The sequence below is a fragment of the Aethalodelphis obliquidens genome, unplaced genomic scaffold, assembly GCF_003676395.1.
Source record: "Aethalodelphis obliquidens isolate GAN/ISIS:26980383/991018 unplaced genomic scaffold, ASM367639v1 scaffold55, whole genome shotgun sequence".
In the NCBI taxonomy this organism is placed as follows: domain Eukaryota; kingdom Metazoa; phylum Chordata; class Mammalia; order Artiodactyla; family Delphinidae; genus Aethalodelphis; species Aethalodelphis obliquidens.
The window spans coordinates 12,528,665-12,554,980 of record NW_020837999.1 but is presented as its reverse complement, the minus strand read 5'-3'; the positions used below and the strand labels follow the sequence as shown (position 1 = coordinate 12,554,980).

Here is a 26,316-nt window from a genome sequence, read left to right as displayed (position 1 = left end):
ACACTGGAACTCGGCAGAAAACATACCCCACCATCCAAAGACAAGGAGGAGCCACAATGAGATGGTAGGAGGGGCACAATCACAGTAAAATCAAATCCCATAACTGGTGGGTGGGGGATTCACAGACTGGAGAAACTTATGCCACAGAAGTCCACCCACTGGAGTGAAGGTTCTGAGCCCCACGTCAGGCTTCCCAACCTGGGGGTCTGGCAACGGGAGGAGGAATTCCTAGAGAATCAGACTTTGAAGCCTCGTGGGATTTGATTTCAGGACTTTGACAGGACTGGGAGAAACAGAGACCCATCTCTTGGAGGGCACACACAAAGTAGTGTGTGCATTGGGACCCAGAGGAAGGAGCAGTGACCCCATAGGAGACTGAACCAGACCTACCTGCTAGTGTTGGAGGGTCTACTGCAGAGGCGGCGGGTGGCTGTGGCTCACTGTGGGGACAAGGGCACTGGCAGCAGAAGTTCTGGGAAATACTCCTTGGTGTGAGCCCTCCCAGAGTCTGCCATTACCCCCACCAAAGAGCCCAGGTAGGCTCCAGTGTTGGGTTGCCTCAGGCCAAACAACCAACGGGGAGGGAACCCAGCCCCACCCATCAGCAGTCAAGTGGATTAAAGATTTACTGAGCTCTGCCCACCAGAGCAACAGTCAGCTCTACCCACCACCAGTCCCTCCCATCAGGAAACTTACACAAGGCTCTTAGATAGCCTCATCCACCAGAGGGCAGAGAGCAGAAGGAAGAAGAATTACAATCCTGCAGCCTGTGGAAGAAAAAACATATTCACAGAAAGACAGACAAGATGAAAAGGCAGAGGGCTATGTACCAGATGAAAGAACAAGATAAAACCCCAGAAAAACAACTAAATGAAGTGGAGATGGGCAACATTCCAGAAAAAGAATTCAGAGTAATGATAGTGAAGATGATCCAGGACCTCGCAAAAAGAATGGAGGCAAAGATCCAGAATATGCAAGAAATGTTTAACAAAGACCTAGAAGAATTAAAGAACAAACAAACAGATAAACACTACAATAACTGAAATGAAAACTACACTAGAAGGAATCAATAGCAGAATAACTGAGGCAGAAGAATGGATAAGAGACCTGGAAGACAGAAAGGTGGAATTCACTGCTGCGGAACAGAATAAAGAAAAAAGAATGAAAAGAAATGAAGACAGGCTAACAGACCTCTGGGACAACATTAAACGCAACAACATTCGCATTATAAGGGTCCCAGAAAGAGAAGAGAGAGAGAAAGGACCCGAGAAAATATTTGAAGAGATTATAGTCGAAAACTTCCCTAACATGGAAAGGAAATAGACACCCAAGTCCAGGAAGCGCAGCGAGTCCCATACAGGATAAACCCAAGGAGAAACACACCAAGACACACAGTAATCAAATTGGCAAAAATTAAAGACAAAGAAAAATTATTGAAAGCAGCAAAGGAAAAACAAAAAATAACATACAAGGGAACTCCCACCAAGTTAACAGCTGATTTCTCAGCAGAAACTCTACAAGCCAGAAGGGAGAGGCATGACATACTTAAAGTGATGAAGGGGAAGAACCTACAACCAAGATTACTCTACCTGGCAAGGATCTCATTCAGATTCGATGGAGAAATCAAAATCTTTACAGACAAGCAAAAGCTAAGAGAATTCAGCACCACCAAACCAGCTCTACAACAAATGCTAAAGGAACTTCTCTAAGTGGGAAACACAAGAGAAGAAAAGGACCTACAAAAACAAACCCAAAACAATTAAGAAAATGGTCATAGGAACATACATATCGATAATTACCTTAAACGTGAATGGATTAAATGCTCCGACCAAAAGACACAGGCTTGCTGAATGGATACAAAAACAAGACCCATATATATGCTGTCTACAAGAGACCCACTTCAGACCTAGGGACACATACAGACTGAAAGTGATGGGATGGAAAAAGATATTCCATGCCAATGGAAATCAAAAGAAAGTTGGAGTAGCAATACTCCTATCAGATAAAATAGACTTTAAAATAAAGAATGTTACAAGAGACAAGGAAGAACACTACATGATGATCAAGGGATCAATCCAAGAAGAAATAACAATCGTAAATATTTATGCACCCAACATAGGAGCACCTTAGTACATAAGGCAAATGCTAACAGCCATAAAAGGGGAAATCAACAGTAACACAATAATAGTGGGAGACTTTAACATCTCACTTACACCAATGGACAGATCATCCAAAATGAAAATAAATAAGGAAACACAAGCTTTAAATGACACAATACACCAGATAGATTTAATTGATATTTATAGGACATTCCATCCAAAAACAGCAGATTACACTTTCTTCTCAAGTGCGCATGGAACATTCTCTAGGATAGATCACATCTTGGGTCACAAATCAAGCCTCAGTAAATTTAAGAAAATTGAAATCATATCAAGCATCTTTTCTGACCACAATGCTATGAGATTAGAAATGAATTACAGGGGAAAAACCCGTAAAAAACACAGACACATGGAGGCTAAACAATACATTACTAAATAACCAAGAGATCACTGAAGAAATCAGAGAGGAAATCAAAAAATACCTAGAGACAAATGACAATGAAAACACAATGATCCAAAACCTATGGGATGCAGCAAAAGCAGTTCTAAGAGGGAAGTTTATAGCTATACAAGCCTACCTCAAGAAACAAGAAAAATCTCAAATAAACAATCTAACCTTACACCTAAAGGAACTAGAGAAAGAAGAACAAACAAAACCCGAAGTTAGCAGAAGGAAAGAAATCATAAAGGTCAGAGAAGAAATAAATGAAATAGAAACAAAGAAAACAATAGCAAAGATCAATAAAACTAAAAGCTGGTTCTTTGAGAAGATAAACAAAACTGATAAACCATTAGCCAGACTCATCAAGAAAAAGAGGGAGAGGACTCAAATCAATAAAATTAAAAATGAAAAATGAGAAGTTACAACAGACACTGCAGAAATACAAAGCATCCTAAGAGACTACTACAAGCAACTCTATGACAATAAAATGGACAACCTGGAAGAAATGGACAAATTCTTAGAAAGCTATAACCTTCCAAGACTGAACCAGGAAGAAACAGAAAATATGAAGAGACCAATCACAAGTAATGAAATTGAAGCTGTGATTAAAAATCTTCCAACAAACAAAAGTCCAGGACCAGATGGCTTCACAGGTGAATTCTATCAAACATTTAGAGAAGAGCTAACACCCATCCTTCTCAAACTCTTCCCAAAAATTGCAGAGGAAGGAACACTCCCAGACTCATTCTGTGAGGCCACCATTACCCTGATACCAAAACCAGACAAAGATACTACAAAAAAAGAAAATTACTGACCAATATCACTGATAAAGAGAGACGCAAAATTCCTCAACAAAATACTAGCAAACAGAATCCAACAACACAATAAAAGGATCATACACCATGATCAAGTGGGATTTATCCCAGGGACGCAAGGATTCTTCAATATATGCAAATCAATCAATGTGATACACCATATTAGTAAACTGAAGAATAAAAACCATATGATCATCTCAATAGATGTAGAAAAAGCTTTTGACAAAATTCAACAGCCATTTATGATAAAAACTCTCCAGAAAGTGGGCATAGAGGGAACCTACCTCAACATAATAAAGGCCATATACGACAAATCCACAGCAAACATCATTCTCAATGGTGAAAAACTGAAAGCATCTCCTCTAAGATCAGGAATGAGACAAGGATGTCCACTCTCACCACTATTATTCAACATACTTTTGGAAGTCCTAGCCATGGCAATCAGAGAAGAAAAGGAAATAAAAGGAATCCAAATTGGAAAAGAAGAAGTAAAACTGACACTGTTTGCAGATGGCATGACACTATACATAGAGAATCCTAAAAATGCCACCAGAAAACTACTAGAGCTAACCAATGAATTTGGTAAAGTTGCAGGATACAAAATTAATGCACAGAAATCTCGTGCATTCCTAGACACTAATGATGAAAAATCTGAAAGAGAAATTAAGGAAACACTCCTATTTACCATTGCAACAAAAAGAATAAAATACCTAGGAATAAACCTACCTAGGGAGACGAAAGATCTGTATGCTAAAAACTATAAGACACTGATGAAAGAAATTAAAGATGATACAAACAGATGGAGAAATATGCCATGTTCTTGGATTGGAAGAATCAATACTGTGAAAATGACTATACTACCCAAAGCAATCTACAGATTCAATGCAATCCCTATCAAATTACCAATGGCATTTTTTATGGAACTAGAACAAAAACTCTTAAAATTTGTATGGAAACACAAAAGACCCTGAATAGCCAAAGCAGTCTTGAGGGAAAAAAATGGACCAGGAAGAATCAGACTCCTTGACTTCAGACTATACTACAAAGCTACAATAATCAGGACAATATGGTACTGGCACAAAAACAGAAACATAGATCAATGGAACAAGATAGAAATCCCAGAGATAAACCCACACACCAATGGTCAACTAATCTATGACAAAGGAAGCAAGGATATGCAATGGAGAAAAGACAGTCTCTTCAATAAGTGGTGCTGGGAAGCTACATGTAAAAGAATGAAGTTAGAACACTCCCTGACACCATACACAAAAATAAACTCAAAATGGATTTGAGGCCTAAATGTAAGACCAGATACTATAAATCTCTTAGAGGAAAACATAGGAAGAACACTCTTTGACATAAATCACAGCAAGATATTTTTTAATCTATCTCCTAGAGTAATGGAAATCAAAACAAAAATAAAGAAATGGGACCTAATGAAACTTCAAAGCTTTTACACAGCAAAGGAAACCATACACAAGATGAAAAGACAACACTCTGAATGGGAGAAAATATCTGCAAACAAATCAGTGGACAAAGGATTAATCTCCAAAATATATAAACAGCTCATGCAGCTCAATATTAAAGAAACAAACAATCCAATCCAAAAATGGGCAGAAGACCTAAATAGACATTTCTCCAAAGAAGACATACAGATGGCCAAGAAGTACATGAAAAGCTGCTCAACATCACTAATTATTAGAGAAATGCAAATCAAAACTACAATGAGGTATCATCTCACACCAGTTAGAATGGGCATCATCAGAAAATCTACAAACAACAAGTGCTGGAGAGGGTGTGGAGAAAAGGGACCCCTCTTGCACTGTTGGTGGGAATGTAAGGTGATACAGCCACTATGGAGAACAGTATGGAAGTTCCTTAGAAAACTAAAAATAGAACTACCATACGACCCAGCAATCCCACTACTGGGCATATACCCAGAGAAAACCATAATTCAAAAAGATGCATGCACCCCAATGTTCATTGCAGCATTTTTTACAATAGCCAGGTCACGGCAGCAACCTAACACCCATCGACAGACGGATAAAGAAGTTGTGGTACATATATACAATGGAATATTACTCAGCCATAAAAAGGAACGAAATTGGGTCATTTGTTGAGATGTGAATGGATCTAGAGACTGTCATACAGAGTGAAATAAGTCAGAAAGAGAAAAACAAATATTGTATATTAACGCATGTATGTGGAACCTAGAAAAATGGTACCGGTGAACCGGTTTGCAGGGCAGAAGTTGAGACACAGATGTAGAGAACAAACATATGGACACCAAGGGGGGAAAGCCATAGGTGGGTGGGGATGGTGGTGTGATGAATTGGGCGATTGGAATTGACATGTATACACTGATGTGTATAAAACTGATGACTAATAAGAATCTGCCGTATAAAAAATAAATAAAATTAAATTTAAAAATTAAAAAAAGAAATCTATTCACAGTATATTACTACTTAGTTCTCTAATGGACAGCATTTTCATAGTCTTAATAATGTAAATACTTGACTGATTTATCTAATGATAATTCTATAACAATATTGGAGGAGAGGTGCCCAAGGGTGGCTTAATAGAGTTCAAATCCTTACCTACCATAGCAAGACTAAAACAGATGATGTCAAATTTGATTTTTAAAAAAGCAGCATTGGGCTTCCCTGGTGGCACAGTGGTTGAGAGTCCGCCTGCCGATGCAGGGGACACGGGTTCGTGCCCCGGTCCGGGAAGATCTCACATGCCGCGGAGCGGCTAGGCCCGTGAGCCATGGCCGCTAAGCCTGCATGTCCGGAGCCTGTGCTCCGCAACGGGAGAGGCCACAACAGTGAGAGGCCCGCGTACCGGAAGAAAAAAAAAAAAAAAGCAGCATTAACATACCACTTAGTGTATGCAAGTAATGACTAGAGGGAACAGCTAAGTTAAAAATGTTTGCCCCTGAGAAGAAATATTGAACATACATATGCAGGGCAGTAGGTCATGGGACTATTGCTTTTATGGTAAAACTTTCAGGAAATCTAAAAAATGTCTTTATTTAAAGATGTCTAGTTGATACTCTTTTAAATAGGTGAAAAATTATAAGGGAAATAGTCAAACCCTGGCCTCACTCAGGTGGAGGTTCTGTTGAAAGGACATCAGTAGATATGACTCAGAGATATCTGGTAACATATGCTCCAAAGTCAAACGGTTAAGGAACATTGGAGAACCTGAAATAACTGGAGTTGTTTCCTTTGGTGGCCCTAGCCAGCCTGCTTAAGACCAACGAACTACTCAGGCTAAACTGTCTGCTAGCTGCCAGCTGATTCTACCCCTCACCAAATAAATAATTAAAACATACATATATAATATATGTAGTTTATATATAATTTGTTTATATATATAATGTGTATATAAAATAAGACTCACTGATCCCACAGAGTCTGGAATACAGCAGGTCCCCTACATACAAATGAGTTCCGTTCTGAGAACACGTTCAAGTCCAATTTGTTCGTAAGTCCAACAAAGTTAGCCTTGGTACCCAACTAACACAATCATCTGTATAGTACTGTACTATAATAAGTTTATAATACTTTTCACACAAATAATACATAAAAAACAAACACAAAAGTAAAGCATTTTTAATCTCACAGCACAGTACCTTGAAAAGTACAGTAGTACCAGCTATATCACTGCTGCTTTTATGCCTGCTTCTGGACATCCTGGGCTTGTAATAAAGATACTGTACTACTGTACTCTATACAGTACTGTACAGTAAAGTACACAAAAGCACCACCACTTGTAGAGGATGCACACACCTGACAATGTACGCCAGACACATGAACTAACTTACATGACTGGACATGCGAACGCACGTTCACATCTTTGAAAGTTCGCAACTTGAAGGTTCCTATATAGGGGACTTAGCTGTATTCTTTCCCTTTTCTCTTATCTCTGTCAGTTGACTCTCTCCTATTAATGCTTTCATTGGTGCTTTGACTATGGCCCTGTGTTGGGAGCCTTCACTGAAGATCCCCTGATCCAGTCATGCATCCTCTTCAGCTCTCCATCACCTGCCCTCTAGGTGCCTGTTTTATTCTAGCAGCCCACTACTAGGGGTCTTCTTACACTCCTAGGGGTACTCTTGGGAACAACTTAAAATGATGCCAGGCTGGCTTTTTCTCCCAGGTGAGTTATATCTGATTTATAGGAAACCCTCACACATCCTCTCCCAAACTCTGGGAGGGCAGGTTGATCCTGGTGCAGCCACAGGCCACTCTGGCCTCATTAGGTGTGAGGTCTTCTGTGTCATCTAACTGATTCCAAGGAAGACATCTTCCTAGCACTGACGCTTATACATTTTTTCCACTGGAACCTTGTTTCAAACTAGACAGAGAGCAACAACATTTTATCTGCCAAGAAACACCACTCCCTCTCGGATCTTGCTCTCCCCCCCCCCACTTCATGTCAGACCCTGCTCCCTACCCGCTACCCTCCTTGGATTCCATCCCTTGGTGCGAAGGAAGCTGGGTCTGTTTTATTCCTTTGGACATTTTAATTTGGGCTCTGGTCACACCCTATTTTGCCAGAGTCCTTACCCCCGAATCCTCCCTGACAGTCTCACAGTGAGATTGGTTCTGCCAACTCAGCTACATGTATACTCCCCAACTTCCTGCCCTGGTGACCTACACTGCTCATGTCTCATCATTCATGGTGCCCGAGCCTGCAGAGGACTTGAAATCCTCATGGTCCAGACCCACTTCTTCTAGGTCTTGTCTCCACGTCCCCCAGTTATAGTTAGGACTAATTAGGAACGAAGAAAGTTTACTTTGAAATCCATGGGACTTAGCCATCTTCCTAATGGTATCCAAGTCCAAAGTGTTGAGCCGGATGTCCACTGCAAAGTGGTGAAAGGGGACGAAGTCTCCACTTCGGCAGTGGTCACACCTGTGGGCGTTTTCTTCCAGAAAGCGGGCACATTTCAAGTGCATGGCTTTCTTCTGGTCTTTCAGCCACAGCTCATAGGCTGTTTTCTGCATCATCGGGCTGCAGAAGCGAATGATGTGGCACTCAATCACCTCACTTTCCAGCTCACAGAGCTCTTCCTCTTCACCATGGGCTAGAGAGGACAGAAAGGCAGTGGGCCATAAGTCAGCCCCTGCTACAAAATACAGATCAGTTCTTTTAGCAAGATGTGCCTTAAACTAAAGGAAATATGGGTCACTTCCAGGCTCTACTTACCCATTCCTTCAGAGGGTGGCTGCAGAGAGAGGGAACGATAATTCACCTCAAACGAGGCCGCGTTCTGTTTTAGGGCTATTCGTAGCTCCTTGCCATTCCGGAAACAGTCAAAGACGTTGGATTTCACGAGGGTTGCCAGGGCAGTGATCATCATCTTCATGTTCCAACAAGGGAGAATCTCATACAACAGTTCTGTAGTGAAGGTCAGGCCAATGATGGCTGCACATCTCACCAACATCTGGCGGGACAGGCTCATGCTATCCAGCTGGACCAGAGAGATTTCTGCAGGTGGAAAGCCACACAATAGGGAACTAGTCATCTGTCTTTATCAAATACATTCTAGAGATGGACAACTGTCCTGTTCTCTAGTTCTTGTTCAATAGAACTACACCCAGCTGAGCTAGGCCAAAAGAAGTATTTGCTTAGTACCTATTTCACAGATAGCACTTGTGTCAGGAGTATAAAAGATGGAGATGCTATGACCTAAAAATATGCATGTCCCATTGGCCATGACAATAAGATGGATTTCAAGGTGTTCTGATTTTGTGTTAAAGTGTGACAAGGGTGTGTGAGGAGAGCAGAGGTCATGCTGAGAAGTGGTCAGAAGGAGAAGGGCCTGCCATCCGTGTTCTGTGTTGACTTCTCCAGCTGCTCATTCTCTGTCTTCTTCACTGGCTGCCCTTTCTCCTGGAACCTCCCAGCAATAAGCTTTCTCTCTATCTGCCTCAGGGATTCAGTTATTCTTGTGACAACCCATTACCATCTCTATGCTCATGACCAAGTGTCAGAGAGCTCCTAGCTCCAATTCCATCTTCTCATCTAAGTTCGCGTATCATAGCTCACATGGCTTCTTGGACATCTTGACCAGGATGTCCTTCTATTACATCACCCTCCTCAGGGACAAAATATGAACTTCTCAATATGTCCACAGAACATTGTAGAAACCGAGCTAGTCCAGATATAAGTAGGGTTAGCAGATGTAAGCTTTTATATGTAGAACAGATAAACAAAGGCTACTGTATAGCACAGAGAACTATATTCAGTATCCTATAATAAACCATAATAGAAAAAAATATTTAAAAAAAAAAGAATGTGGGAATTCCCTGGTCGCCTAGTGGTTAGGATTCCAGGCTTTCACTGCCATGGCCTGGGTTCAATCCCGGGTCAGGGAACTGAGATCCTGCAAGCTGCATGGTGTGGCCAAAAAAAAAAAAAAAGAATATATATATATATATGTATGTATAACTGAATCATTTGGCTGTACAGCAGAAATTAACACAACATTGTAAATCAACTATACTTCAATAAAAAAAATATTGATTAAAAGAAACCAAGCTAATCCACCTTGCTATTTTAGTAGACATAGTGAATGAAACACAAATGATGCTCTTTTGGAGATAGAGAACTTGAGGTCTCATCCTTGTACTAAACATTTGAAGTTGAACATTTTATAGATGGCATGGATTGGAGCTGAATGCATGCTAGAACACTGCTTGAAATTCATTTTTCTTGAAATAAATAACAGTACATCCCTGATATAAATTCACTTGTTTGTCATTTCTTATGGAAGTAGATAGCAGGAAAAGTATCACTGTTAGATCTTCTCTCTCACTATTTGATTTCTGTTTAATTGAAAATGTACTATACCTCATTCTTTTATGCAGACGAATAAAACTTTGTTCAAATCAGACTCCAGCGTATGCACAGGGGGAAGGTGGCTACTGTTTAGAAGCAGAAAAGCCAAGCTTGTAATGGAACCTTCCCATTGCCTGGGCAACACACAATAAAAACAAAGCCAGTCTTCTATCTTCCTTTCTCCTTTGTTGGAGGCATCCTAGAGAAAGCAAGAGGGGAATCTAGGTCCTGGAAAATGAACACCAGGTCAAATTTTCTTTACCTTTTAATGATGCTGGCAGTGACAAGTTTTTCAATCTGACACCACTAGCGAGGTTACAGACTTCTTCATTTCCCTCCTCAAGACCAAAAGTAAATTTTTTTAAGTCCTCTGTTGGCTTAGCAAAATTCTCTACAGAGGGGTAAAAGGGAAGAAAAGTTGAGAGTCATTGTCCTATTATTATCTGGATTTTCCAATAAACTTGGAGATGGGTCTCACATGAGAAAGAGCAGGCAGAGATGTGTGTTGGTTTGTAAAGTATTCTGGAATACTGTGTTTTAAGTAAAACTGATATATGAAATTGATATTTGTAGGACAATCCATCCAAAAACAACAGAACACACTTTCTTCTCAAGTGCTCATGGAACATTCTCCAGGATAGATCATATCTTCAGTCACAAATCAAGCCCTGGTAAATTTAAGAAAATTGAAATTGTATCAAGTATCTTTTCCAACCACAAGGCTATGAGACTAGATATCAATTACAGGAAAAAAAATCTGTAAAAAATACAAACACATGGAGGCTAACTAAAAGTACAATACTAAATAACCAAGAGATCACTGAATAAATCAAAGTGGAGATCAAAAAATATCTACAAACAAATGACAATGAAAACACGATGATCCAAAACCTATGGGATGCAGCAAAAACAGTTCTAAGAGGGAAGTTTATAGCAATACAATCCAACCTCAAGAAACAAGAAACATCTCAAATAAACAACCTAACCTTACACCTAAAGCAGTTAGAGAAAGAAAAACAAAAAAACCCCAAAGTTACCACAAGGAAAGGAATCATAAAGATCAGATCACAAATGAAGGAAACGATAGCTAAGATCAATAAAACTAAAAGCTGGTTCTTTGAGAAGATAAAATTGATAAACCATTATCCAGACTCATGAAGAAAAAAAGGGAGAAGACTCAAATCAACAGAATTAGAAATGAAAAAGAAGTAAAAACTGACACTGCAGAAACACAAAAGATCACGAGACATTACTATAAGAAACTATATGCCAATAAAATGGACAACTTGGAAGAAATGGACAAATTCTTAGAAAAGCACAACCTTCTGAAACTGAACCAGGAAGAAATAGAAATTATAAACAGACCAATCACAAGCACTGAAATTGAAACTGGGATTAAAAATCTTCCAACAAACAAAAGTCCAGTACCAGATGGCTTTATAAGTCAACTCTATTAAACATTTAGAGAAGACCTAACATGTATCCTTCTCAAACTCTTCCAAAACATAGCAGAGGGAGGAACACTCCCTCTGCTATGATGCGAGGCCACCATCACCCTGACACCAAAACCAGACAAAGATGTCACAAAAAAAGAAAACTTCAGGCCAATATCACTGATGAACATAGATGTAAAAATCCTCAACAAAATACTAGCAAGCAGAATCGAACAGCACATTAAAGGGATCATACACCATGATCAAGTGAGGTTTATCCCAGGAATGCAAGGATTCTTCAATATATGCAAATCAATCAATGCGATACACCATATTAACAAACTGAAGGAGAAAAACCATATAATCATCTCAATAGATGCACAGAAAGCTTTCGACAAAATTCAACACTGATTTATGATAAAAACCCTCCAGAGAGTAAGCATAGAGGGAACTTACCTGAACATAATAAAGGCCATATATGACAAACCAACAGTCAGCATTGTTCTCAATGGTGAAAAACTGAAACCATTTCCACTAAGATAAGGAACAAGACAAGGTTGCCCATTCTCACCACTACTATTCAACATAGTTTTGGAAGTTTTAGCCACAGCAATCAGAGAAGAAAAGGAAATAAAAGGAATCCAAATTGGAAAAGAAGAAGTAAAACTGACACTGTTTGCAGATGACATGATACTATACATAGAGAATCCTAAAGATGCTACCAGAAAACTGCTAGAGCTAATCAATGAATTTGGTAAAGTTGCAGGATACAAAATTAATGCACAGAAATCTCTTGCATTCCTAGACACTAATGATGAAAAATCTGAAAGAGAAATTAAGGAAACACTCCCATTTACCACTGCAACAAAAAGAATAAAATACCTAGGGATAAACCTACCTAAGGAGACAAAAGACCTGTATGCAGAAAACTATAAGACACTGATGAAAGAAATTGAAGAAGATACAAACAGATGGAGAGATACACCATGTTCTTGGATTGGAAGAATCAACATTGTGAAAATGACTATACTACCCAAAGCAATCTACAGGTTCAATGCAATCCCTATCAAACTACCATTGGCATTTTTCACAGAACTAGAACAAAAATTTCACAATTTGCATGGAAACACAAAAGACCCTGAATAGCCAAAGCAATCTTGAGAAAGAAAAATGGAGGTGGAGGAATCAGGCTCCCTGACTTCAGACTATATTACAAAGCTACAGTAATCAAGACAGTATGGTACTGGCACAAAAACAGAAATATAGATCAATGGAACAGGATAGAAAGCCCAGAGATAAACCCATGCATATATGGTCAACTAATCTATGATAAAGGAGGCAAGAATATACAATGGAGAAAAGACACCCTCTTCAATAAGTGGTGCTGGGAAAACTGGATAGCTACATGTAAAAGAATGAAATTAGAACACTCCCTAACACTATACACAAAAAGAAAGTCAAAATGGATTAAAGACCTAAATGTAAGGCCAGACATTATAAAACTCTTAGAGGAAAACATAGGCAGAACACTCTATGACATAAATCACAGCAAGATCCCTTTTGACCCACCTCTTAGAGAAATGGAAATAAAAGCAAAAATAAACAAATAGGACCTAATGAAACTTAAAAACTTTTGCACACCACAGGAAACTAGAAACAAGATGAAAAGACAACCCTCAAAATGGGAGAAAATATTTGTAAATGAAGCAGCTGACAAAGGATTAATCTCCAAAATTTACAAGCAGCTCATGCAGCTCAAGATCAAAAAAGCAAATAACCCAATCCAAAAATGGGCAGAAGACCTAAATAGACATTTCTCTAAAGAAGATACACAGATTGCCAACAAACACATGAAAGGATGTTCAACATCACTAATCATTAGAGAAATGCAAATCAAAACTACAATGAGGTATCACCTCACACTGGTCAGATTGGCCATCATCAAAAAATCCACAAACAATAAATGCTGGAGAGGTTGTGGAGAAAAGGGAACCCTCTTGCACTGTTGATGGGAACGTAAATTGATACAGCCACTATGGAGAACAGTATGGAGGTTTCTTAAAAAACTAAAAGTAGAACTACCATATGACCCAGCAAACCCAGTACTGGCCATATACCCTGAGAAAACCAGAATTCGAAAAGAGTCATGTACCACAATGTTCATTGCAGCACTATTTACAATAGCCAGGATATGGAAGCAACCTAAGTGCCTGTCAAATGATGAATGGATAAAGAAGATGTGCCACATATATACAACGGAGTATTACTCAGCCATAAAAAGAAATGAAATTGAGTTATTTGTAGTGAGGTGATGGACCTAGAGTCTGTCATACAGAGTGAAGTAAGTCAGAAAGAAAAAAACAAATACCATATGCTAACACATATATATGGAATCTAAAAACAAAATGGCTCTGAAAAACTTAGGGGAAGGACAGGAATAAAGACGCAGATGTAGAGAATGGACTTGAGGACACGGGGAGGGGGAAGGGTAAGCTGGGATGAAGTGAGGAGTGGCATGGAGATATACACACTACCAAATGTAAAATAGCTAGTGGGAAGCAGCCGCATGGCACAGGGAGATCAGCTCGGTGCTTTGTATCCACCTAGAGGGTGGGATAGGGAGGGTGGGAGGGAGATGCAAGAGAGAGGAGAAATGGGGATAAATGTACATGCATAGATGATTCACTTTGTTATACAGTGGAAACTAACACACCATTGTAAAGCAATTATACTCCAAGAAAGATGTTTAAAAAAACACAACAATTTAACCAAAATCCTTAAGATTATAACTTTCAGCAAGGTAATTTTTCATATTAGAAACTCTCATGATTACAGTGATCCAGAAAAACTATGTTGAAAACAGATGCTCATAATCTCCTTAAACATTAAAATATTGTACATAGCCTAAATATCCAGCCATAACACAGTGATTACCTTAAATATTACATAGCCATTATGGTACAATTGTTGAGGAATACTGAGTTTGGAAAATCTTCAGCTGAGTGAAATAGGATAGTAAATATACCATATGATACCAAAAAAAAAAAAAAGGTGAAGTTTGAATAGTGAGCTTGCCTAGTCATTTTTCTCCTGGTACTCCAAAATGCATTACTTATTTGTCCCTCCAGTCACTCATTAACAGTTGAGTTGCAAGACACTGAAATAGGTGATGTGGAAATATGAGGGTGAACGTACTAAGTTCCCGACCTCCTGGAAAGATAAGGTATATACACAGAGAGCCAGACGACCAGACAGTAAACAAGTGCCACATGAGTAGGCACAGACAGTAAGGGCTGGAGAGTTCATATCAACACAGTACAGACTTTTTATGCACCATAACCTGGGAAGGCTATAAATGTGGCTAATGCATGCTTCCAGCCCTCAAGGATCTTAACATTTATGGAGACAGATATCTAGGCAACAAATCATAATACAGGAAAAGTGACTTAATAAGATAATCTCCTAATGTGAGTCAGTTTTGTGAAAGAAATAAACTTGGTGATAGAGACTAACAGGAAAGTGCAGACAGAGGAAGGCCTTCCTTTAAGCAGGGCATGGTCAGAGAAAGTGGCTGTGAGGAGGTAACACCTGAGCTAAGGGAGAGAGGGAGCAGGTATGTGAAATGCCAGAGGAGAGGGAGCAGAAAGGAGCTCGGGTGCTGGAGGAGCAGAAATGTGGCTGGAGCACATTTCAGAGTATTGGTGAGGCCACAGAGGGGGTGGAAGGAAGCTCCCTCAGGGATCTCCAGTCCAAGGTAAGGAGTTTGGATTTCATTGCAAACTCAGTGGGAAACCACTAAAAGTTGTTTGGTTTTTCAAAAATTCTTTTATTTGGTAAGTTTCAAATTTATGAAAAGTTATAAGAATAACACTATATAGTCTTTATTCCAATTCATCTACTGTTAACATTTTGCTCCATTTTTTATAGCCTTTGTTCTCTCTATATGTACTTATTTTTTCTGAAGCATTTCATTTGAGTGTTAAGTTGCATAATTCATGCCCTTTAATCCCCAAATACTTTACTCTGAATTCCCCAAGAATAACAACATTCTCTTACGTAAGTAGAATATACTTATCATCTTCAGAAAATTTAACATTGATACAATAATTTACTGTCCATAATCCAGTTTTGTCAACTGACTCAGTATGTTCTTTAACATTCTTTTTCTTCTTTTTTTTGTAAACAGCCCAGATGTCCTCCAACAGATGAATGGAGGTATGTCCATACCATGGAACACTACTCAGCAGCTAATAAGACCAAACTATTGATACACACAACCACCTAGATAATCTCCAGAGAGTTATACTGAGAGAAAAACAAATCTCAAAAGATTACATATACAATATTATTCTACTTATAAAAATTTTTTAAATGACAAAATTATAGAAATGGAGAACAGATTAGCAATTACCAGGGGTTAAGAAGGAAGTAGGGGTAGGAGAGAAGTGGGGGGTGGCTATCATAGGGCAATATAAGGGATCCTCATGGTGATGGAAATGTTCTGTATCTTGACTGTATCAATATTAATATCCTGGTTGTGATATATATATATATATTTAACATCTTCATTGGACCTGGTTGTGATATTATACTGTAGTTTTGCTGATGTTACTACTGGGGAAAACTAGGTAAAGGGTATACAGAATCTCTCTATATTATTTTTTACAATGGCCTGTACATTTATAATCACCTCAAAAAGTTTAATTAAAAAAAATCAATGAGACAGCAAAGTATTATTGTATTCAGTCACTTCATTTATACTCCAAGAGGTCCCCAGAATGCTTCCTGTGGTGTCAGACAGAGAGAAGGTGCTCAGTAGATGTTTGTTGAATGAATAAATAAGAAAGGATTTGAGTTGCCTTTACCCCCCCCCACCCCCATTTTATAGCAGGTACCTGGCCATAAAGGTTGTGACTAATCCCAAAATACTAGCTATTAAATGGCATATGTGGAACTGTAACTCTGGACTCCTAACTTCAAGGCCAAAATTTTCTTTTGATTACATCTTTTTTTTTAACATCTTTATTGGAGTATAATTGCTTTACAATGGTGTATTAGTTTCTGCTTTATAACAAAGTGAATCAGTTATACATATACATATGTCCCCATATCTCTTCCCTCTTGCATCTCCCTCCCTCCCACCCTCCCTATCCCACCCCTCTAGGTGGTCACAAAGCACCAAGCTGATCTCCCTGTGCTATGTGGCTGCTTCCCACTAGCTGTCTATTTTACATTTGGTAGTGTATATATGTCCATTCCACTCGCTCACTTCGTCCCAGCTTACCCTTCCCCCTCCCCATATCCTCAAGTCCATTCTCTAGTAGGTCTGTGTCTTTATTCCCATCTTGCCCCTAGGTTCTTCATGACCATTTTTTTTTTAGATTCCATATATATGTGTTAGCATACGGTATTTATTTTTCTCTTTCTGACTTACTTCACTCTGTATGACAGTCTCTAAGTCCATCCACCTCACTACAAATAACTCAATTTCGTTTCTTTTTATGGCTGAGTAATATTCCATTGCATATATGTGCCACATCTTCTTTATCCATTCATCTGTTGATGGACACTTAGGTTGCTCCCGTGTCCTGGCTATTGTAAATAGAGCTGCAATGAACATTTTAGTACATGACTCTTTTTGAATTATGGTTTTCTCAGGGTATATGCCCAGTAGTGGGATTGCTGGGTCATATGGTAGTTCTATTTGTAGTTTTTTAAGGAACCTCCATACTGTTCTCCATAGTGGCTGTATCACCTTACATTCCCACCAACAGTGCAACAGGGTTCCCTTTTCTCCACACCCTCTCCAGCATTTATTGTTTGTGGATGTTTTGATGATGGCCATTCTGACCGGTGTCAGATGACAGAAAGCCCAGAGATGATTACATCTTTATACTCTCTCTTTTCATGGAAGAGATGCTATCTCTTAAACCTTCATGGTCCTCTTTGTGTCAAAACATAGTTTCTTTCTTTCTTTCTTTCTTTTTATTTTTGATAGAATATGATTTTTTTCTTCTCATCACTGCCATCTCTCTAAACAACTAGTATATCCACCACAGATACTTTCTTATCATTCACATTAACCTTAATCCTCTACATCCCAGCTTGCATCCTTACCCCATTCCCCAACCCCTACCCTTCTCCCTTCACTAAAACTATTTTCTTAAAAATTCCAACTGCCCTCTTTGTGACATCATATCAAAGTTCATCCTTCTGTATGTCTCTGTAGCATGAGAACCTTGTTGACAATTCACTTTGAGCTCTAATAATTTTACCTTTTTCCCAGATAACATCTACATCCCCCGTCAGTTCTGATTCTGGGCTTTAAGATTCTCCAGTGTTCTTTCATTTCTATTACACGTCTACATTCATTCTCCCAGTTCAGTGAGTCCCGGGCAATGTTAAGTTCTCTCACAATCTGGGATATCAAGTCCAACGTTCTTTGCCTCCCCAAAGCCTCTGACCCGTATAGGAAGCAGCCTATGGAAAAGCCCACCCTTGCCACCCTCTCTGCAGAAGGAGACAGGAAGAACCATCATTATGGGACTTACTGAACAGGTTATTCCAGGTCACACTTGTCTTCTCCTCAGACTCTATTGTTTGGAAAACGAGTACCCTGTGATGGTCCAGGTTTTTAAGCAATTCTTCACAGTAAATTGGAATCCCACAGCTTCCCTCGGCCAGGTACCTGTAGTGAAAACAATGCAATCTATTTATATCAAAGAACCATCTTTAAAGAAGTAAAAATATTTGCGTTTTCTCAATCACCTGAAAATAATCACTTCTCTTTCTCCATTTGTTTTGGTTTGTTTTTCATTTTTAGGGATTGCTTTTTCTTTTTTCTTTCTTTTTTTTTTTTTTTGCTGTACGCGGGCCTCTCACTGTTGTGGCCTCTCCCGTTGTGGAGCACAGGCTCCAGACGCGTGCAGGCTCAGCGGCCATGGCTCACGGGCCCAGCCACTCCACGGCATGTGGGATCTTCCCGGACTGGGGCACGAACCCGTGTTCCCTGCATCGGCAGGTGGACTCTCAACCACTGCGCCACCAGGGAAGCCCTTTCTTTCATTTTTAAAATTACATAATAAACCATTTAAATCTTTCCGAAGTCAAAGCTATGTAATAAGGTACATCCTCAGTCTTGCTTCCCTTCCTCGCCTTATAAGTAAGCATTTAAATTAGTTTCTGGTTTATCTTTTCAACGTTTCTTTTTAAAACTATAGAAAATGCACACACGTATTTCACTCTCTTCCTTAGATAAAAGACAGCAAGTTATATATACTGCACACTAGGCAACCCCTTGTTTTTTCACTCAACAATGTATCCTGGTCATCCCTTCATATCAGTAGATCTTTCTTATTTCTCTTTATAGCTACATAGGGCTCAATCGTGTGGATGCATCCTAGTTTATTCTGACTATCCTCTTAGAGATGGACATTTGGATTGCTTTCAGTCTTTTACTAGTACAAATAATGCCTCAATAAAAACTGTGCCCATATGTCACTTCATATTTTTGTCACTATATATATTTTAAAATTTTTTAAATTTTTTAATTGAAGTATAGCTGATTTACAATGTTGTGTTAGTTTCAGGTGTACAGCAAAGTGATTCAGATATGTATATATATATATATATATATTCTTTTTCAGATTCTTTTCCCTTATAGGTTATTACAAAATATTGAGCATAGTTCCCTGTCAGTATATCTTTGAGATAGGTTCCTAGAATTGGAAAGCCTAGATCAAAAAGTAAATGCATATATAATAAATGCATACATATATAATAAATACATACATAATAAATAAATAAATACATACATACAGAGAGAAAGAGGGAGAGACAGAGAGACAAAGGGAAAGAACACACAAAATTCATGCCCGCGGGCTTCCCTGGTGGCACAGTGGTTGAGAGTCTGCCTGCCAATGTGGGGGACACGGGTTCGAGCCCTGGTCTGGGAGGGTCCCACATGCTGCGGAGCAACTAGGCCCATGAGCCATGGCCACTGAGCCTGCGCGTCTGGAGCTTGTGCTCCACAGCGAGAGAGGCCGCAACAGTGAGAGGCCCGCGCACCGCGATGAAGAGTGGCCCCCACTTACTGCAACTGGAGAAAGCACTCGCATAGAAACGAAGACCCAACACAGCCAAAAATAAATAAATAAATAAAAATACAATTTAAAAAAAAAATAAATTCATGCCTGGAGTTATTTTAAATGAGACTTTGTCCAAGACATTTCTCTTCCAGAAGCAAAGCAACCTCATTAGAAAGAACAGATACAGATACCAAGGAGGCTTGTAAACAGCCAGCTAAGGAGGAGGCATTGTCCATGTTGTTAAGGGGACTGCTGTCAAGACCCCAGGAGAGGAGTCACTGAGAAGCTCAGAGAGCACTGACGTCACCATCTGCCATGACAGGGAACACCAGTACCAGACCACGTTATTGCCAGCGACTAAGACCTTGCTCAGCTGTGGGCTGTGGTGCTTAAGGCTTACCAGTTTGCCTTTCATGTTACTTGCCCGTGACAGTGCCCTTAGTCACTGTGGCTTAGAGTGAGTGTGCCCATAGCCAGCATGATGAAAGGGAAACAAAACTGATGTCCTAAGCAACGTCTGAGACGGTGTAACAGGGACCATAACAAGGAAAAGTGAGGGGCACCCATCCCATCAAGCATGTTCAGTGGCCCCTTGGAAAGGCGGGACCAGCAAGGATCCTGAAATGGCCGCTTTCAGACACATCTTAAGGAATCTGATGAAGTCTGGACCTGGAGAACGAGTGCAGATGTCAAGGCCTCAGGATAGAAACAGGTTACTCACGTGTCTAGTTCTTTGGGGATGCCCCTGACGTTGAGGTCTAGGCAGACCTTGTTGAGGATGTCCTTAGGCTGCACGGCTCCAAGGATGACATAGGTGGTGTTCCTGTTCTTCATTATGGCACGGGCAGCTGCACAGGGCATGTCAATGAAGGGAGACAGGGACATGATGATGAAGATGGGAACAGACCGGATAAGCTTCTCCATAAACGTCCAGGAGGCTGAATCGATAAACTGGCCTTCATCGATGATGAAAATAATCCTTTCCTCTTTCACTGTCTGGACAAGGTGGAGAAACACAAAGAAAAATGCTGTAGGACTTCAGGGTTTTTTTTTGTTTTTGTTTGATATTTTGGCCGCACCGAGCAGCTTGCGGGATCTCAGTTCCCCGACCAGGGATTGAACCCAGGCAATGGCAGCGAAAGCGCCAAATCCTAACTAGACCACTAGGGAACTCCCGTGACTTCAGTTTTTTATACACATGTATGGGTATGCATGTGTATCCACCGAATTTTGTGAAGCTAAGTTAAATCTGTTCTTTCTAATAACTTTGCGTTAATTTAGATTCCGCTAATTGGAATCTGTGGCAATTGGGACAGAACTGGCTGGAACAGACTCTTACTTGGTCGAATCTTTGTGTAAAGATAATGTAAATATATAGGATAGATGGGGTTTTAGTCAACCTAAACAGCCATTACATAAAAATTACTGAGGTTTACTTCAAGTCATTCTAATCTATTGAAAAATGAAGGTCTCCTGGAAATGTCTATTTGACATTTATTCAACCAACATCGATTCAACACATACTTACCAAGCACCCACTGGGCTAGGTGCTGGAGGCAGGCTGCTGAGAGAAACTCACCTGGTCCTTGCCCTGCCGACAGTTTATGCTGTTCTAGCTTGAATTGCGGCGCTTGTTACACTTAAAAACAGATCGTGTGTCCCTCTTCTTGTGTAGAGTACCTTTCCCTAACAAGTCTGAATTATTTATTTACTCATTAAGCATTTATTGTGCATCTGTTAGGGTCAGGTACTGTTTTAAGCACTGGGGATAGAGTATTAGACAAAATATAGAGCTTACATTTAGTGTGAGCCCCTGCATAGCGGGCCCTGCATTTCCATAGTGTAAGATGTCTAAATGGAGAAAACCTTCCCCATTCTTACTGCTCCAGACTGCTCTTGGCTTCTTTTGTTTCCCTCTGGGAAGAGATTGGGTTAAGCCATTCTTTCCCTCTGCATGTTTTTATAAACTAGAGCAGCAAAAGCTACATTCAAATTTCAAATTTCAGAAGATGATCATTATAAAGTATTATAGCCTGCCTTATCACATATACGTAAGTCCCCTCTTACAGCCCCATTCTGTCACCAGATCGTTAGTTCTTCACTGACCCTGAGAACATTTTAATGAATAGGGGTTAGCATCCCATTGTTTTGTTTTCTTTTGTATTTGACTAATGTCTTTAAAACTACGGGGCAGGGAATTCCCTGGTAGCGCAGTGGTTGAGAGTCTGTCTGCCAATGCAGGGGACACAGGTTAGCCCTGGTCCAGGGAGATCCCACATGCCACACAGCAACTAAGCCCATGCACCACAACTACTGAGCCTGTGCTCTAGAGCCCACAAGCCACAACTACTAAGGCTGCAAGCCACAACTACTAAAGCCCGCGCACCTGGAGCCCGTGCTCCACAGCAAGAGAAGCCACCGCAATGAGAAGACTGCGAATTGCAACAAAGAGTAGCCCCCACTCACCGCAACTAGAGAAAGCCTGTGCAGCAACAAAGACCCAACGCAGCCAAATAAATAAATAAATAAAACTACGGGGCAGTTAGAAATGAGAGTTTTAGTCATAGAATAGCCTTGTCAGTGAATTATTTGTGAATTGGGGAGAGTAAAGCAGGAACCAAAAAACCTACATGAATTCAATAGTACATCAATGGCGCCAGCTTCTTCACATTTAAAATGAGGAGACTGAAATATTACTCAGCCATAAAAAGGAACGAAATAATGCCGTTTACAGCGACATGGATGGACCTAAAGATTATCACACTAAGTGAAGTAAGTCAGACAGAGAAAGACAAATATCATGTGATATCACTTATATGTGGAATCTAAAAAAAAGGTACAAATGAACCTATTTACAAAACAGAAACAGAATCACAGATGTAGAACACAAACTTATGGTTACAAAGGGGGAAAGGTGGGGGGAGGGATAAACTGGGAGATTGGGATTGACATATACACACTACTATATATAAAATAGATAGCTAACAAGAACCTATTTTATAGCACAGGGAACTCTACTCAACACTCTGTGATGACCCATATGGGAATAGAATCTAAAAAAGAGTGGATATATATATATATGTATAACTGATTCACTTTGCTATACACAACAAACTAACACAACATAGAAACTAACACAACATTGTAAGTCAACTATACTCCAATAAAAATTAATTAAAAACATAAAATAAAATGAGGAGATGGAATTAGGTCCTCTCTGATGTGAAAAAAGCCAACACTTACACCGCACCTACTATGTTCCCAGCATCGCGTGATGTGCTTTCATAAATGAACTTATTTAAAATCTTCGTTAATGGACTTCCCTGGTGTTGCAGTGGTTAAGAATCCACCTGCCAATGTAGGGGACATGGGTTCGAGCCCTGGTCCGGGAAGATCCCACATGCTGCAGAGCAACTAAGCCTGTGCGCCACAACTACTGAGCCTGCGTTCTAGAGCCCACGAGCCACAACTACTGAGCCTGAGTGCCGCAACTACTGAGCCCACATGCGGCAACTACTGAAGCCCGTGCGCCTAGAGCCCGTGCTCCACAACAAGAGAAGCCACCACAATGAGAAGCCCGCACACCGCAACGAAGAGTAGCCCCTGCTCACCGCAACTAGAGAAAGGCCGTGTGCAGGAACAAAGACCCAATACAGCCAAAAAAAAATTTTTTTTAATTAAAAAAAAAAAATCTTCGTAACATTCATAGGAGGTGGCACTATTGAATCTATTTACTGAGAAAATTTAGGCACAGAGAAGTTAAACCACTTGCCCGAGGTCATACTGATAGTAAATGATCCAAAGATTGTTGTCATAGCACAGAATCAAAGCACAGCTTTACTCATGGTTTCCAACTAGGTTGTGGATTGGAACCAACTGAGAAGTTTCAAAACAAAAAGAAACAACTAAACAGATTCCTAGGCCCCAACGAAGCCCTTTTCAATTTGGGGTAGAATTCACAAATCCATATATTTTATGAAGCTTCCTGGATACTTGTGATGCAAACAGTCCAAAGTCTGACATTTAGAAACTACTGATATAGCCTTATTTGCCTGCAGTGGAGAAGAAGGAAGTTGTATTATAAACTTACACAATGCCACAAACTTGAATTGTTTATTTATTATGTGCCAGACACTCCGCTGGTCAGTAGTGATACAAAAATGAGAAAGAGGCTCCCTTTCCTTAAGAAGCTCACAACCTCCTGAGGGGGAGAGACGCATATATAAGTAGCAAATCGCAATACAGTATGGAAAATACAGTAAGAAAGATGTTCAAAGTGTTACAGAAACACAGCAGAAGAGGAATTAGTCATGCCTTGTGATTTGGGGGAGTTCTCACTGAAGAGGTGACACTGAATGATGAGTAGCATTTCTCCAGGTTTAAAAAAAAAAAAGTCTTTTGGCTTTTATCTCATTAGTATTGAGAATTACTTGGATAGTATAAAGCACAAGTTGGAGCGATTTGCATACACCTTGGCAGTTGTATGGAGGATGAATTGGAGTGGAGAGGTATGAGGCACAGAGATTAGTTGGAAAGCTATGGAAACAGTCCAGGAAGAGAAAGAGGCTGAACTACAGTAGGGAAGAGAGGACGGGGAGATTCCAGAGTCAGTCTGAGGTAGACATGGTAGGACTTGTCAACTGAGCAAAGGTAACTTTAAATGATGTGTGAATGAATTTGCTATTGACTAAATCAAGGGTCAGGATCAAGATGAGGGAGATAGGGCACTAAAGTAGGGAAAAAAATGAATTTAGTATTAGACACTGAACTGAGTGTGAGTCCCCATACCCAAGTGGAATATACAGTTCTTGGAAATATAGTTTTGGTGCTTATACGAGAGCTGAGGAATGGGATATAAAGTTGGTGATCATCAACATATAATGGACAGTCATGATATTATTCAGAGAGCAAAAGTTAACATTGGTTGAGTGTTTCTAATGAAAAAGGCACTATTATAGGTTTTACACATGATCTAGTCATTTAAACCTTACAACCCTGTGAGCTAGGTACTATTATTTCCTCATTTTATAGAAGGTAAAGTAAAAGCATGGACAGGTTGAGTCACTTGATCAAGGTTACCCAGGTAGCAAGTGATAGGCCTAAGGGCTCAAACTTTGGTAGACTGATTACAGAGCCTATATACATAACCAGTTTGATAGACTGCATCTCATACAGAAGGAGAGAAAAAGAGGACTGGTTTTAAGGCGAGGCCAAACTCCCAGGAGTAATGTTAAAGGACTCCTTTTCAGCACAGCTAAATTCTGAACAGACTCTTAGCTCGAGGTTTGGAAGGATGGAGGAAAATGAAACACTTTGGGTTAAAGCTTTCACATACTTCAACGCTTCTTGCCATTGGAGTCTAAACCCTTGAGGTCACCTGGCTTTGCGGTGAGACGCCCAGTTTCCCCCTCTCCATTATTTGACCTATAGACGCTCTTACTTGCTCCAAGATCTTCATAAACAACGCTTCCAACTGCTTCTGCTTTCTCGTGGTGCTCATCCTGGAAACCTCTCGTGAAATAGGGAACTGTATAAAGAATTATGAGAATATTGAGTATGGGCAAATAGCAGGGGGAACTACTAGTTGTATGACTCTGGTAATTCACTTTACTGTTCTGTGCCTTAAAATCCTCATGTGCTAGGTAATCCATAACATCCCTTCCAGCTCTGATACTCTATGTCATTGAATCTAATAGATACAGGAAAGAACAGGGCACATTCTTGTCTTTGCATTGGCAGTCACCTGTGGGAGCAGAGTGATTTCGTGCCCTGGACTAGCTAGTATAGTATAGCTATGATGGGAAGGTGAGAAAAGAAATGAATCAGCAGGTGGATATTTGGGTTTTCTTGAGTCTGGTACCAATATATCTCAGGAAGGTAGCTCATTCAAGGATTGGGAGTCATTTCCTTACCACCTGGACGCTGCAGATGAGAAAACAAGAGGATAATAAAGGCCAAAGAGATGCAAAGTCATAAAGCATCAGGGAGGAGTGGCCACATCTGCCCCTTCACTATTTCTAACGGGAGTCTAACACTAGCTAGTTACCTGCACATGGAAAATGTCATTAAGAAGACAATGGAACTTTTCATCCAGCAGTAACTTGACTTTATTTTGAAGGTTGGTCTGTCGTTCTTTATAATGTTTGCAAGTATCCAGACCTAGTACATTGGCCATGAGTATCTGGATGGTATAAAAATTCTGATGGAAGCTGATCTTAGTCAACGCAATAGCAATAGTCCTGTTTATAAGAAAGTCAGGAATCAGAGTTTTAAAATATATTTTTTGAAAACAATAAAGGTTGAAGGAAAGCCCTGACTCCTCATATTCAGTTGTAATGACAGATTTCCCAAGCTATCTGGAAGCTGTTCTTTATTTGTGCTTCAGATACCCTCCCTTATTCCACTATGTTTCTAAGCTCTGTAAATGTATCCTAGCTATCCCCTCTTCTCTAGCCCTACCGCCAATGCCTGGGTTCAGGCCCTCATACTCTCACCTATACTCCCTAACAGCATACTACTACCCCTGTCTAGCGCCAAGACTCTCTGAATGCATCACCTTTATGGAAGCCTGAAGCACCTAGGGAGATG

The 26,316-nt window shown here is 40.0% G+C and overlaps 1 protein-coding gene across 1 annotated transcript in view; it reads right to left on the bottom strand.

Moving 5' to 3' along the window:
* ADCY10 (adenylate cyclase 10) overlaps positions 1-26,316 on the bottom strand; it is a 92,927-nt gene that overhangs the window by 29,862 nt on the left and 36,749 nt on the right. Inside the window, exons 14-20 of the mRNA XM_027086465.1 lie at positions 25,775-25,967; positions 25,169-25,255; positions 20,450-20,724; positions 18,193-18,329; positions 10,471-10,599; positions 8,574-8,855; positions 8,161-8,451 (exon numbers count right to left, since the gene is read on the bottom strand). Coding sequence (XP_026942266.1) covers positions 8,161-8,451; positions 8,574-8,855; positions 10,471-10,599; positions 18,193-18,329; positions 20,450-20,724; positions 25,169-25,255; positions 25,775-25,967 — 1,394 coding nt within the window. The remainder of the gene's footprint in view (positions 1-8,160; positions 8,452-8,573; positions 8,856-10,470; positions 10,600-18,192; positions 18,330-20,449; positions 20,725-25,168; positions 25,256-25,774; positions 25,968-26,316) is intronic.